This window comes from Hypanus sabinus, chromosome 16 (assembly GCF_030144855.1).
Source record: "Hypanus sabinus isolate sHypSab1 chromosome 16, sHypSab1.hap1, whole genome shotgun sequence".
Lineage (NCBI taxonomy): Eukaryota > Metazoa > Chordata > Chondrichthyes > Myliobatiformes > Dasyatidae > Hypanus > Hypanus sabinus.
In genome coordinates this window covers 76,835,840-76,850,638 of record NC_082721.1, presented here as the reverse complement: position 1 = coordinate 76,850,638, position 14,799 = coordinate 76,835,840, and the positions used below count along the sequence as shown (strand labels likewise).

General features: G+C 40.4%; 1 protein-coding gene across 2 annotated transcripts in view; it reads left to right on the top strand.

Annotated features, from left to right (window-relative positions):
- The window catches only part of LOC132406463 (cAMP-dependent protein kinase catalytic subunit alpha-like), a 202,435-nt gene that overhangs the window by 22,632 nt on the left and 165,004 nt on the right, over positions 1-14,799 (top strand). Inside the window, exon 1 of one of the 2 annotated variants that reach the window (XM_059992180.1) lies at positions 13,136-13,722. The exons of the other annotated variant lie outside the window; for it this stretch is intronic. Coding sequence (XP_059848163.1) covers positions 13,518-13,722 — 205 coding nt within the window. The 5' untranslated portion in view covers positions 13,136-13,517. Of the gene's footprint in view, positions 1-13,135; positions 13,723-14,799 lie in introns of those variants that run through there. 2 annotated transcript variants of the gene reach the window in all.

Below are 14,799 nucleotides of genomic sequence, written 5' to 3'. Positions count from 1 at the left end.
GGCAATTAAAATATGGATCATAAGATATAGGACCAGAACCAGACCATTCACCCTATCAAATCTGATTTGCCTTTCACTGTCCGGTATGGAAGGGCCACTGCACAAGATCTGAAAAAGCTGCAGGATGTTGTAAACTCAACCATAGGCACTAACCTCCCCAGCATCTAGGACACCTTCAAACGGCAATACCTGAAAAAAGGCAGCATTCATCATGAAGAACTCCCATCACCCAGAACATTTTGTCTGCTCTTTGCTACTATCGAGGTGCAGGAGCCTGAAGACACACTTAATGTTTCAGGAACAGTTTCTTTCCCACCATCATCAGATTTCTGAATAGGCAATGAACCTATGAATACTTCCTCAGTATTCCTCTCTTTTTGCACTACTTATTTAATTTTTTGTATATACTTGCTATAATTTATAGTTTTTATTACTCTGTATTGCAGTGTATTACTGCCATCTAACAAATTTCAGGTGCCCATAGTATTAACCTGATTTTGATTCGTAGCTGAGTTTTCTTATTGTTTTCAATCCTATTCACCTGTCTTCTCTCTTTAATCCCTTTTTAGCAATCAAACGGAGAGAAAAGGTTTGGAGAGAGGTGGACCAAACATGAGCAAGTAGGACTAGTTTAGATGGGCTTGGTTGGCGTGGACAAATTGGGCTGAATGGCTGTTTCTGTGCTCTATTACTCCGACTAAATAGGCAGTGTTGCAATGTCGATCTATTCCCCCTCTTTTACCCTGTAATCTGGTGTCTCACATGAGCATCACCCCGATTCTCTTGCCATCAACCCACACTAAACATAATTTCCAAAAACTAGCTAACCCACCAGCCAGCAAATCTTTGTGATCAAGAAAACACATGGTAACAGGAGAATTTGCAAATTTGAGCACAAAGTCATGATTGAACTTGGGTTGCTAGAGCCATGAGGTACAAGCATTATCCAATATGCCAAAATTTTGTGTGTTGTAGTAACAATCAACTGACTAATATCACACAAGAACAGGACTTTGTACTTAGGCAGCACATGATGCAGTCATTTACACATCTGCGCTTTGAATAACAAATGAACTCAGTCATTTGCATGTAATTGATTTGGATAAGGAAGGGTAAAAGGGCAGGGTATAGTATAGAGCAGGCATGGGCAAACTACGGCCCGCTAAGCTTTTTAATCCGGCCCGCAGAACTTGATGAAATTATATTAATAAACCTTGTTAACGTTTTTTCCCCGCAATTCTGGCGTTTTCCCAATAGATGACGCACTCTATATACATTGACCTTTGTTGAGGTGCAGTGTATTACTCCACATTTGCGCTTTACTTTGTGACCTTGTGGCGACCCATTTCCTGGCACATCCGAACCGGCTCACAATTAGCCAGCGTTCCTGCTAAGGGAGATAGCCTGCGGGGATTTGCGAGCACAGAGCTCCGCATACTAGCGCGCTCTCACTGTTCTGTCATTGTGCGGGTCGTCGTTGAGTTTTGGCACAGGGGACAATTGAATAAGAAGGAGCAGGACAAGTAAACCTGCATCTCCTACCATTTTTGAAATAAAGACAGTCAGGAGGAGAGTGATGGTGATAATATCTTGAAGGATAACAGAATTTTCAGTGCTTTAAAATAATAACTTACTATTAAAAGCTGTATTTTATTCATTTAATTTTCAGTGTTTTAAAAGTCATTTCAATAAATAGCTAAATACCATGGGACTTCAAAGACAGATATTTTGTTGTAATGCATTTGTTCATTTTCAATTGAAATTAAAGCACATGCTTTCTACATATCCCATGATATTTTATTTTCTCTTATGAGGTGTTTTACCAAAACACTCCATCCATCTGCTCCTGGTCCGGCCCCCCTGTCAAATTTTAGAACCCTTTATGGCCCTCAAGTCAAAAAGTTTGCCCACCCCGGTATAGAGTCAGTTAAGTAATTTCACTCAACATGATTGGTACAAATGGGTCAACACAAACATTAATAGAACAAAATATTTGATTACTGGTGTTTCTAGGCCTCCGCTGGAAAGTGGTCCTCTCAGAATTCTTTAATCAGCTTGTGGTCTTGATGACTGGTTCTTGACTGTGAAGTACATGATGCACTATGCTTGCTAATGCACCTATGCCTGGTGTTCCTGGATGGAAGAGGTGGGACAAGGAACATGTCTGGGAGCCAGGAGATTCAGAGGAGATCCTAACATCCTTGTGAGTGATGATTGCATGACTTATTATAGACCTTGGGAGATGACTGCCTAGACTTTGATGGAAGTGCTGATGTCTTGAGAATATATTTATTATTGACATACAGCATGGAATAGGCCCTTTTGAGCCATGCCACCAGTAAACACTGATTTAATCCTAGCCCAATCTTGGAACAATTTACAGTGACCAATTCCTACCAACCATGGGAGGAAGCCCACACAGCAACAGGGAGAACCTAAAAACCTCTTGCAGGCAGCAAGGTTACTGAACTGTAAATCGTTGTGCTAGCCACTACGCTACCATGGCTCCTGATGGCCAAGTGTTATCAGAACTTTGCTGTTGCCTAGTGTGGAAATAAGACTCTGCTTCTAAACTTGACAACGCATACGTGTCTTCCTTCAAACCCTGTCTCACAGAGCTAATCTGAGGCCAAGATCCTGCTCAAAGCATTATTTAGGGCCTACTCAAGATCTGCCGGTTTATATACAGTACTGCCAAATCGTGGAGCTCATGTGGTTACTGCTGAATGGATTGATTTTGTGTGGGCCTTGAGCAGCAACTCTCTTTCCTCTTCTTCCTGACATCTTTATTCTGCTCCCTGAGGTTCCATTTACTGAGCTGGTGCTCAGCAAGGACAGATTATCAAAAGCAATGGGCTTTTTTATTGAAGCAGTGATATTAGCATCTCCAGGTCATCAGATAACTCCACAGTGGCTTTCTTTTCCATCTCTTTTCTGTGCGACTATTTTCAGGGGTTCCTCAATGTCAAGACAAGCCAGCAATATATCTTATTGCTTTTCATCCCTGAGAACTTCAGTGAAAGTGCTTGTGAGGTACAGTTGTCGATTCTTTTCAGAAATGTTGGCTTCTAAACATTTATAAAGGTGCAGCTTGCTAATTCAGAGAAAAGAGCTTGTGTTGAAACTTGTGTGCTAGGAATAGCTGCCTCAATAGGACACATTTGGGTAAGTGAATTGTTTTCATTGAAGCCTCAGCTATCCAAGATTAACGTGATGAGCTTTGAACACTTATCTGTGATCCTGTACTGCTAACAGTTTGCAATGTAAAACTTTTGTGCTGCCTGATTCCTATGTGATGTGCTAAAAGCATTTTTGGCAATGACTCCCTTGTATGAAAATCAGATCTGGTAAACATGTTTCTGTTGCACTATATACGACAGCGGCTATATTTCCTTAGGAGTTTGAGGAAAGACAGTATGTCACCAAAGACACACTTGAAAATTTCTACAGATGTACTATCGAGAACTGACTGCATCACCATCTGGTATAGAGGGGCCACTGCACAGCATTGAAAGCAGTTGCAGGAAGTTGTAAACTCGGTCAGCTTTGTCATGGGCACTAGCCTCCCTGCATCTTCAAGAAAATGCGTCAAAAAGACAGCATACTTCATTAAAAACCCCGATCACCTAGGGCATGCTCTCTTCTCATTGCTATCATCAGTGAAGACACACAGGATCCTGAAGACACAAACTCAACATTCAAGAACAACTTCTTCCCTTCTACCATCATTTCCCTGATTAGACATTGAACCCATAAACGCTACTTCATACTTTTCCCTCTTCACACTTCGTATTTAAATTTTTATATATATTTAATGTAATTCAGTTTTTTAAATTGTTATGTATTGCATTGTGCTGCTGGCACATAACAAATTTCCCGATATATGCCGGTGATATTAAACCTGTTTCTGATGTAAAGTATATTGGGTAAGCCCCCAGCATGCACTGGTGTCCACTTGGCATGTATTGGGTTGTGAGGGATGCATTGATGTACATACTTGTGCAATACAGAAACCTTTTAACTCTTCGGAATGCTTGTCTAGGGGAGGGGGGGGAGGGAGGGAGGCCGGAGATCAGGGCTGAGAGGAAAAGTGGGTCAGCCATGATAAAATGGTGGAGCAGTCTCAATGGGCCAAATGTCCTAGTTCTGCTACATTTTATGGTCCAAATGCTCCTCAATGACATTTGTGCTACAGGCTATTAGAGCCAGTTTAATTACTGATGTGTGAAAGATTCATTAGTTGAGAGTAATTGAAAATGAAGCTTCTAAGTTGTAGTGCAGTCCATGCTTGTTGGCATGTACACCTGTAATGATAATTGAGATTGCTATAAGATGAAATTTAATTTTTCCAGGTGGATCTCAGACAAGCCCCAGCTCCTATAGTACCCTTTAATCCACATACCCCAGTGTTATCAGTTCCTGAAATTCTCTCCTCCAAAAGTATTGTGGTGATGTTCCCCTTGAGTCTGAAAGGTGAACTGCATGTTCTTAGGAATTTTCAGCTACGAAAGATACGTTGCAAAAAGATGTTGGCATTTTGGCCGCAATGGATGAGTTTTTGGAATAGTCATTGAAGTGAATATGGGGGAGGGGTGTTGAAATAAAGAACAAAATGTTTAGCTGAGTTGGTGTGTGAATGAATGAGCTGGTACAGCGCTGGAATCATAAGATACAGGAGCAGAATCTGCTCTTCCAGTCCATTGAATCTGCTCTTCCAATCAATTATGGCTGTGCTTTTTTTTCCAATCCCATTCTCCCGCCTTCTCCCCATAACCCTTTACCAATCAAGAACATCAGTTGCTGCTGTAAATCTACCCAGTGGCTTGGCTTCTACCACTCTATGGTAACATCTTCCATAGATTTATTCACCGTCAACTGAAGAAATTCCTCATCATCTTACTTTTAAAGGCACATCCCTTTATTTTGAGGCTGTGCCTTCAGAACAGTTTGCCCTCATGTTTCATGCGTGAGACTGTAAGATTTGAACAAGAGTAGAAGGTAGGAGTAGTTTGAGTGGGAATAAGGCAGAGGGACAGCAAGAGTGATGAATGAAGACAGAGTTTGAGGAGTGAGAAAGTTTGTACAAGGAATTATGTAATGAAAGGACACTAAGTATTGTAATAAAAATGCAGGGTATATGAATGATGATGGAATTGTTGCTAGAATGGGTTGTTATAGTGTAATTAATGTAGAGGTGCCTTACTGATGGCACTGCTGTGGAAGGAACCTGGCACAAACCTGCTCACTGCTGTGCTGGAAGCCTGAGTGCCAGGAACCTGGTGTGAATCCAGCCAAGAATTGCCAAAGGCTCAGTGTGAAGAGCCTGTCTGAAGTATAGTGTTGGCCAAGTTAGTTTGAGCTGTCTAGCCATTCATCATTGAAATAGGGGGCTCAAGGCTACAACTAGAACTGCTGGCTTGGTGAGGGCCATTGTTGAGGATTGGTTGTACCTTTCTCATGCATTGATAGACTGCCTGGGCCTTATGGTCTTCATCTATTATTAGATGTGGTTATTTAACTGCACAGCTTTCCCCACAACCCCAGCACAGAGATTCCTGTGGTTTCTGTGAGAGCTGCTGATGTATAGCTTCTGCAGCCAAACAGGTCAGCAATCTGGATGGGTTATCAAGACACAGATCAGTTCTGCCGGTGGCCAGTGGTGGCCTTTACTCATTGTACTGGCCTACGTGCAACCCTGAAATCTGATCTGTACACTGTGTGCCCACATTGCCTGTGTCAGCCCTGTTGAACAGTAGCCCTCACAAACAACCTCACTATACTAAACTGTGGATGATTTATTGCTGCCAGAGCCCAAGCTGATGGGAAGGATTCTTGCCAAGTTCCAGGTACAATCATGCTTAGCAACAGGGAGAACAAGGGTTCATGCCAGATTTCCAGCATAGTCTGAGAGAATGTTATAAAGTACAGCAAGTACATAGTAGTGAGAATTTGGACTGGAGAAGGAAGAAAGCAATACTGAATCATTACTCTGTGGGTTAGCCCTAAGCCAACTAAAAGTGGATTAAAGAAACCTTGTTATAAAGTTTTACCTTCACCACCTGTTACATCACACCTTTTTCAGCAATTGTCCCCAGTAGAGGCATTGTTGATCCTTAAAAACTGTGTTACTTATTTCCTGATTGGAAAGTCTCTGTGGCATCCTGGAACGGAGGATGTCCTTCCAGTGGTTAATGTGATTCAGGAGCCTTTCAGGATCTCAGTAAACCTGGGAGCATGCCCTCAAGCATTAATTGGTGTAGCCACCTGCAACATTTTCCAGCAGTTGGAAGAGTGCAGCTGCTGTTGTGTACCTGTGTCTTTCGGGACGTGGATTAGTCACAGCTGAAAAAAAACTGAAGTACAGCTTTTTAGTAACATCCACTACGGTGTTACACAAGAGAAACCTGACAGTCAAATGGACTGTGGAGTATTTGCAAAATTTCAGTCTCAGGAGCATTTTGAAAAAAGAGATATAGAACTCCCTTTTTAATTGTGGGGGGAAATGGTGCTGACAGACTTAAGGATCCATGTCTTAAAATGTTAAGTAGTTTGTCCTCTTGATGGATGCTGTCTATTCTGCTGAACATTTCAAGTACTTCCTGCTTCTATTTCAGACTTGCAGCATATGGAGTATTCTGCTTTTCACTCTTTCTTAAATGCTGTTTGAATTCATCATTGATCTTGTCTCCCTTATGTTGCATGAGATGGTATAATTAGGGGAATAAATTAACATGTTCGGAGCAGCAGGATTCAGAAGAAATTTGTCTATGAAGTACATAGTGGACGTGTGCAGGATTTCTTGCTTACCTTTGCAATTCAGTGTAGGTCAACATTCCTGCTTCCTTTCCAAGTACTACTAGTGTGTTGCCCATCTTATCTTCTACCGCTAGCTGACAGAACTGTTGTTTTGCTTACACTGCATCTTTCAGTTTAGTCAACTGTCCCAATGAAACATTATCAAACAAAGTTCACATATATTGTGTGCAAATCTGGTCAACCCTATTACAAGAAGGATGTGAAATTTTTGGAAAGGTTGCAGAAGAAATTTACCAGACCGCTGTCTGATCTTAGAGGGTTTGGGCAAACTTAGGTTATTTATTCTGGAGCAGCAGCAGCTAAGGGAAGACCTGATTAAAATTTTATAAAATGATGAGACGCATAGATAAGCTAGACAGTCAGAATTTGCTTCCTGGACTGGAAGTGTCAAATACTAGTTGCCCTGTGTTTAAGGTGAGAGTGCGAAAGTTTAAAGGAATTGTGCGAGGCACACTTTTACACAAAGTATAGGTACCTGGAACAAGCTGTCGGGTGGTGTTAAAGGCAGATACGATTGTGGTATTTAAGAGTCTTACAGGTAAATACTTGAATGGAGGAATCTGGATCATGTACAGGGAGAAGAGATTTAGTTTAATTCAACATTGTGTTCAGTACAGATATTGTAGGCCTAAAACCCTGTTCCTGTGCTGTTTTATGTTCTATCCATCTAAGAAAGAAGGGATTTTTAAGGACCATCTTGGGGGACGATTGATCGGAGAGATAAATGGAAGGAATCTCATTTTTTGTACACCTGGGAACTGAAGAATGTGCTCTAGTGACAGGGACATAGAAACAGGCAACATGCAGAAGGCCAGAACTAGAAAAGCATCAGAGGCCATGGAGTCACACAGTACAGAAATAGGCCCTTCTGCCAGATGTCAACCAGTCATTTACAGTAATTCTACATTAATCCCATTTTTTATTCTCCCCATATTCCCATCAATTCCCCCCAGATCTACACTTGAATCTACCATTCACACCAGATGCAATTTATAGTGGCCAATCAACCTACCAAACAAGTTTGAGGGGTTTTGGAGAAAGGTGATAATAGGGGAAGGAGAGGGCTATAAAAAGATAAGAATATGAAATAAGAATTTTAAAAGTTGGGGATGGTGCTGGCATAAGAGGAAAAGTCAGTATGGACCTGCATTGTGAGTAACATATAAATGGAACTTGGTGTGAGTTGGAATTTAGGAGGTAGATCTTTGATTGTGTTCAGGTTTATGGGGGTGGCACATGTTCTTTGTTTTTGCAGAGCATAACTGAGAACCTTTGTTCCACAAATAGCTCAGAACTCTCAGAATCTTAAAATGTTTCAGTTAGAGAATTCATCATATTTTGAAATCCAAGTGAGTATAGGCCCAACCTGTTCGCCTGCTCCACACAAGATGAATCCCCCTCTTCAGATGCAGGTACGTCAGTTAGTTTAGTTTATGAATTAATAGTCTTTTGATCTGTTTTCTCCTCAGAGGCTTGAACGCATTATTAACTCCTAAAATTTAGGAGCCTTGCTGGATTGTTAACAAGCAGGTGCTCACCAGTATGGTAGTGTTGTTAAGAGTGGCACAATTTTTAACAATCAAATTCTTGATCATTCAAAATAACCAATATAATGTGGAAGTGTCAAGATGGTACCAGCAAACAATGCTTTCTCAGGTGACATCCTCTAGATAGTCCACACAACTGTTTATTTCACTTCTTCAATGTCTTTTTATCTTAACTGTGTTCCTGGAACTGTTAGAACCTGCGATTTACAGTTTGGAGATTGATTAAGTGATCTAGCATGTTGCTATCTCCAAGAAAATTCCAGGAAGTGAATGACCTCAAGGTGAAGAAACTTAGAGACAGGGCCTGACCCCATAATGGACTCCATTTCTTGCTAATTAAAGTGTAGAGGAAGATTGAAACATTGAGACGAATGAACTAACCAAGCAAGTGTTCAGCACTGACTACCTGTTTCATGCTCACTGCTCTGATGGAAGGTGTCTGTGTGTGACAGCCTGTCGCTTGCTGCTCTGGAGAGAAGGCCTCTGCATTCAAGTGGTCTCTCGCTCTCTTATCTCTATCTACCTCTCCCTTGATGCTGTCGGAGAATGTTACTGAGGTTCTGCAATTTATGGATTTATAGACTGGACTGTAGCTCAAATTGATCTCTTTCAGCTTTGTTTTTTATGTTCACTGTTTTCGCCCATTCTTGTTGCAGTTTGGCACAATTTGTTAATTTGTGTGGGAGGGGTGTGTTCGGGTTTTGATGTTCTTGCCATTTGCACTATTTGTTTTTTGGCATTGGGGGAGGGACAGTTTGATGTTCTTGCCATTTGCTGGATTTTTTTTGATATGGGAGGGGGGATTGATGATGCCATTTGAGTGATTTGTTTTTTTGTGTTGGGGGTTGCTTTTTCTTTGAACAACTTCCATAGTTTTCTTTGTTTCATGGCTTTCTGAAGAAGATGAGTCTGAGCTGTGTGCTGCATGCATACTTGGACAATAAATGAAGCTTTGAACCTTTTGGAGTTTTGGTTGAGTGGTGGGGGTGGGGGAGGAGGTTGTTGTTAGCAGTCAGTCAGGAGCAAATTTTGATTATTTCAGTTCCAAAGCTGCTTTGTGAATGGCTTCAGTTCCTAAGCTTTTTTTTCGTTTAATGCCATGTGTTCATATGAAATGAAGTTGAAACAATATTCAGTGTGAATCGACAGCTCATGTTCTAAACTAGCAGTCTTGAAATGTTCCCCATTAAGAGGTGATTTTTTTTTCCCTCCTGTTAAACATTTTTCTGAAATAAAAACCCTTGCATAGAAGGATAGGATGAATACATTTATACTAACCTAGACAAGAAAGCTAGGAATGGGTCTTGAAACATAAAATAGTATGCCAGAGGAACAGGTCCTTCAGCCCATAATGTCTGTGCAGATTTTGATGCCAAATTAAATTATTATGTTCTATCTGCACATGATCATATCTCTCCATTCAGTGCATGTTCAAGTTCAAATTTGTTATCTGACTATACATATATACAGCTAAACAGAACAACGTTCCTCTGGCCCACGGTGCACCCATAAAATATATCACACAGAGCACATATTACTGTAAATAAGTTAATAATCTATAATTCAAAATGCATGTAATGCATAGCACAGGTAAACAGCACACTGTCCTAGTGACGAGACCTCAGTGGTGGCAGGGTATTCACTGGTCTCAAAGCCTGAGGAAAGAAGCTGTTACTCAGTCTGGCAGTCATAGCCCTGATACTCCTGTATCTCCTTCCTGATGGTAGTGGGCTAAAGAAGTTGTGGGATATGTGGTAGGAATACTCGACAGTGCTTCATCTACAACGTTGTCAGTAAATGTCACAAATAGTGGGGAGTGAGATCCCGGCGATCCTCAGTGGTTTTATCTCTGTGGGGTCTTGAGGCCCATTCATATGCTATTCAAAAGCCCCTTGAATGCAGTTTTCTATCATTTCTGTCCACATCCTATTTCTTGTGAGTAATAGGTACACATTTGCTGTATGGGATTTTTTTTTAAGACAGGAGACAGTTGCTGAACAGTTTCCAAATAGCGTCAGTCACATGCAGTTGTGTGGCTGTTAGATGCTATACCATGCTTGAAGCAATCAGTTTTTAAATAGTATCAGTTGCATGTGTTTGTGTTCAAAAAGCAGTGATTTTTGACACAAACACAAGAAATTCAGCAAATGCTGGAAATCCAAAGCATCTCTCACAAAATGATGGAGCAAGTCAGCAGGTCAGACAGCATTTTTGTCACTGACAGTTGACATGAAATAAGCAGTAAGATGTCAGAACTGTTTTGTTCACTTTAGTTTCAAGGCATCAGGTTTGGAGATGCCAGATCTGGCTGAGACTGAAAATGAAATTATTTCACTACTTCAGCAAGTTAGGAATTATAAAGAATTTGAAGGCATCAACAAACATCTTGAATGTTAAAGTATAAATAACTGTTTGGAGGTCACATTCATCTAAAGTGGGGGTTTCCAATCTTTTTTGCCATAGACCAGTGCCATTAAACAAGGTGTCTAAGGGTCCCAGGTTGGGAGCCACTGGTCTAAACCATTGTATGAAGGCAGCCTTGGATTCTGTGCTGATTTGGTTCATTTGCTGTCAATCAAAAGAACATGGCAGATGAATTCCTCAATTGATAACTATTAGGAACAGTTTTATAGTACTGTAGAGGTATTGGTTTTCTTATTTGTTCTATATTTAATTTAAAATACATAAATTGTTGCTGTGTTAAACAGTAGCTGGTCTTTTTATACCTCTTAGTTATTTCCAAGAAAATTTGGCTAATTGTGACAGCTGCTTAATTGGACCAAAATGTACTGTCCCATTGTATCCCAATTGAATGGAATCCAGGGCATCACCTTTTTTCAAGTAAACTTTTATTTTTAAAAATTGTACTGAAAATAAGGTTGATGCTACAGCACAGCAGTTAGTGCTACTGGCTCACGGCCACAGAGATCCATGTTCAATCCTGATTTCAGCTGCTCTTTGTGTGGAGTCTGCACATTCTTTCTGTGACGGCAGTAGTTTTCATTACATACTTCTGTTTCCTCCTACTTCCCAGGATGTAGTTGTAAGTTAACTACCTTGTTAATCAGGTAGATAAATTCCCCTTGGTGTAGGTAAGTGTAAAATGAACCAAAGAGGAGTTGACAGGCTTGTGAGAATAATTTGTAGAGTGACAAAGAAATAGGAGAGGACCTGAGACTTAAGGAATCAATTTCCTAGAAGCCAGCATGGATCATGTAGAAGAAATTACTATGTTCTGTCATCATAAGCAAGAAAGAAAGATATGGGGAAACAGATTTTCATTTCAAATATCTGGTTGTCTTCACTCATCAAATAAGTTATTTCCTTCTGTCATGTTATGAGAAATATTATTGTGAATGTAGAATCCTTTGGCCCTTATTTGCTGTGCAGATTTTTTAAAGCGACCTTTTTTTTCCATCACTCTGTAATAAGGCATGATAGTAGACAGATGTAAATGAGAATTCCTGTAATAGTTATCAGTAACTCGTATGTATGCAATACTTCGTGCTACTCAGTCAAGTGATTATTGTTGCCATAAATGCTGAAACTGATAACTAACTGGTAATGTATACAATACTTCGGGCTACTCAGTCAGGTGATTATTGTTGCCATAAATGCTGAAACTGATAACTATTACATTACCAGTTAAGTAACTGGTAATGTACCAGTTTCTGTAGCACTTCCTAAATCTGTGACCTCCACCACCAAGGATGAGAGAAGCAGGTACATTAGAATATCAATACCTGTAAGTTTCCTTTCAAGTTACACATCATCCTAATTTGGAAATGTAAAGCTGGCCCTTTATTTTTGCTGGGTCTAAATCCTGGTGTTGCTTTGCCCAATAACTCCCCAAGCTCACCAAAGCCACTTCAGCTGTCCAGGAAAGCCATTAACATCCAAGCTTTCAAGCGTAGTTCAGCTTGGACAATAAGAGCTTGCTCTGCTGAGGTCTGAGGAAAAAGTAAATGAATAAATAAATATAATCTTAGTGTTGGGTTCCAGACTATTGAGATATGCACAATTAAACTGTGGCAAATCACTTTTATTCTCGCTGTATTCTGTACCCATTTCCGCTCTCCTGGTTTTGCTTTTGATGTACTTTGTGATAAGACTTGTTCCTAATCCTCATTGCCCACCCCCTCTCCTGGTTTGATCTATTCACAGTTGCTGCCCTCAACCTGTGGTTCAGAGAAGATATGAAACAGAGCAAGTAATCCATGAAACTTCTGTTACAGTATCTAGTGTAACATTACATTACACTGCATACCTAAAATAGATGCCTGTGTACAAAATTAAAAATTAGTCATCCTCATTATCATTGCCTTCTGAATTTTAGTCTGCCCATTAGGGGTGATAAATGGCTCTTGTGGCTGTTTTGTTACATATATCAGTGAAGTATTAAATCAAAGTGATCTTGTTTCATAATGGAATTGAACAGCTGCTGTTACTGAGAAAGTTGGTCGCTTTTGTTCTGGTTGTTTACAGTGATAGAACTCCAAGTGTTTTTTTCAATCTCCTTGCTAATTTTCTTTACTGCACTACCACCCAGTCTCTGGCTGATTAATATATTCTTAAGGAAGTTGATGTTTGAAAAGGGGAGGGTTTGTTAGTGTTAGTAGATCCGTCGAAGTATGACTAAATATGTTTGAAAGGTGTGTACCAAATGTAGATTGACATGTTTGCTAATCTTTGCAAAGGGTGCCTTCCGACTCATATTACAAGCTTTGCTGTCTGCCGCCTCACAGTTGCTTTAGTAATTGTGCGAAGCAGACGGTAGAAGCATTGCTCTGAACGTGTACTGCCTGAATTTCCAAAGGGTTACTGTGAGCAATATGACCAAACTTACCACATCATTGGCCTGAAGCCAGAAGGAAGTTTTTTTTGTGTTCTTACTGTCTTTTAAGCAACCAGCTGGAAGCAGTGTGTATCAGTATCAGTGCTGCTGTGGATTGCTGCTCTTTAATGTGTATCACTAGGAAGGTGTGCGGTTTACTGCAGACTGCTTGGCTAGCCTGTGCATTAGTTCCATTTGCTGAGTGAAGCCAGGATGTTGTTTGAGTCGTCCTGTTAAAATCAGCTCCTTTTTTCTCTGTTGTGACTGTTGATGACACAAGACAAAGAAAGAAGAAACCTGCGGATCTATGTTTTAAAATCATGAATCAATGTTCAGAGGTGACCTGTCAACGAGCTGCTGATCGCAAAGGGTCAAAAATGTCCTCTGCTTTTCAAAAACTTGAGAACTTGGCCATAAGGCTTTTTAACAGGAATACACGGGGGTCTTCACAGGACTTTGAAACGGCAGGTTCAGAAAGTGACACCAGACAGGAATCGGAGCACTGTTTAGCCTGGAACTTGCACAGTGAGTGTCTATTTATATACTAAAAAGCTATCTCCTCTTTTTGACCAATTTAATGCTTGACTGAATTCCCAAGCTACTGTTAATTAAATGCTCAATGTGGTATCACTTCTTAATTGCAGCGTATTTGAATATTTGCTTATAGCTGGGGGGATTTGAGCTGTAATGAAATACCTGAATTATAAGCATGATGAAAAGCTGTTTGCTTAATTTACTGTGCAGTGCTTTCATGGAGAAGCTCAGTTACCCTTGGATTTCAGGTCCAAGTGCTGGTGCTGCAGCTCTTTGTGCAGAGAACCCAACCGGCTCAACACAGTACATCTTCTCATTTGAATATCTGTCAGGACTAAGCTGCTTTTGATATTTCAGTGCTGCCAGTGTAAAGGCCGTGTTGAATTTAGTGCAGCAGTAGGTTTGCCGGTTTACTCAACTGTTCTCTGTGAATAAGACAAGGTGCTTATAACTTGTCCTCTAGGTTTCTTTTTAAAATGCATTAGAATGGGGTATTGCTTTATGGTTTATTGCCCCATGGGACTTGGGTTTTAATTCAATGTAAGTATTGGATTACACTGTGATTCCTATAAGCAGGGATCATAAAAAATTGATTGTGGCCAGTATCAGACTAGTTTGTCTTGCGTTTTGGCTCCAAAACTGCCATTAGGGAAATAGGTGTCTGAGGTTAGGATAGAAGAGTGGGTGCTTTACTCTCCTTGAATATGCCTTTGACCTTGGGAATGTTTAATGTTGACATTGTCTCCATTGGAAATCATAGAGTCATCCTGCACATCATGAGGCCATTTGGCCCATTTCATCTGTGATAGTTCTTTCGGCATACATACAATGATTTCCTTTTCAATTGTATATCCAAATCACTTTTGAGACATTACCAGTGAATCTGCTGTCAACGTTGTTTCACAAAGTGTATCCTAAATCATTTAAACAAAATATATCCTCATCGGTTATAGAATTTTAGAGTGTGTAGACCTTTGCCCTGACTCGCATGTGCTGACCAGGATTCCCGTCCAAACCAGTCCGCATTTGGCCGTATCACTCTGGACTTGTATCTGTGTAATCATCCAA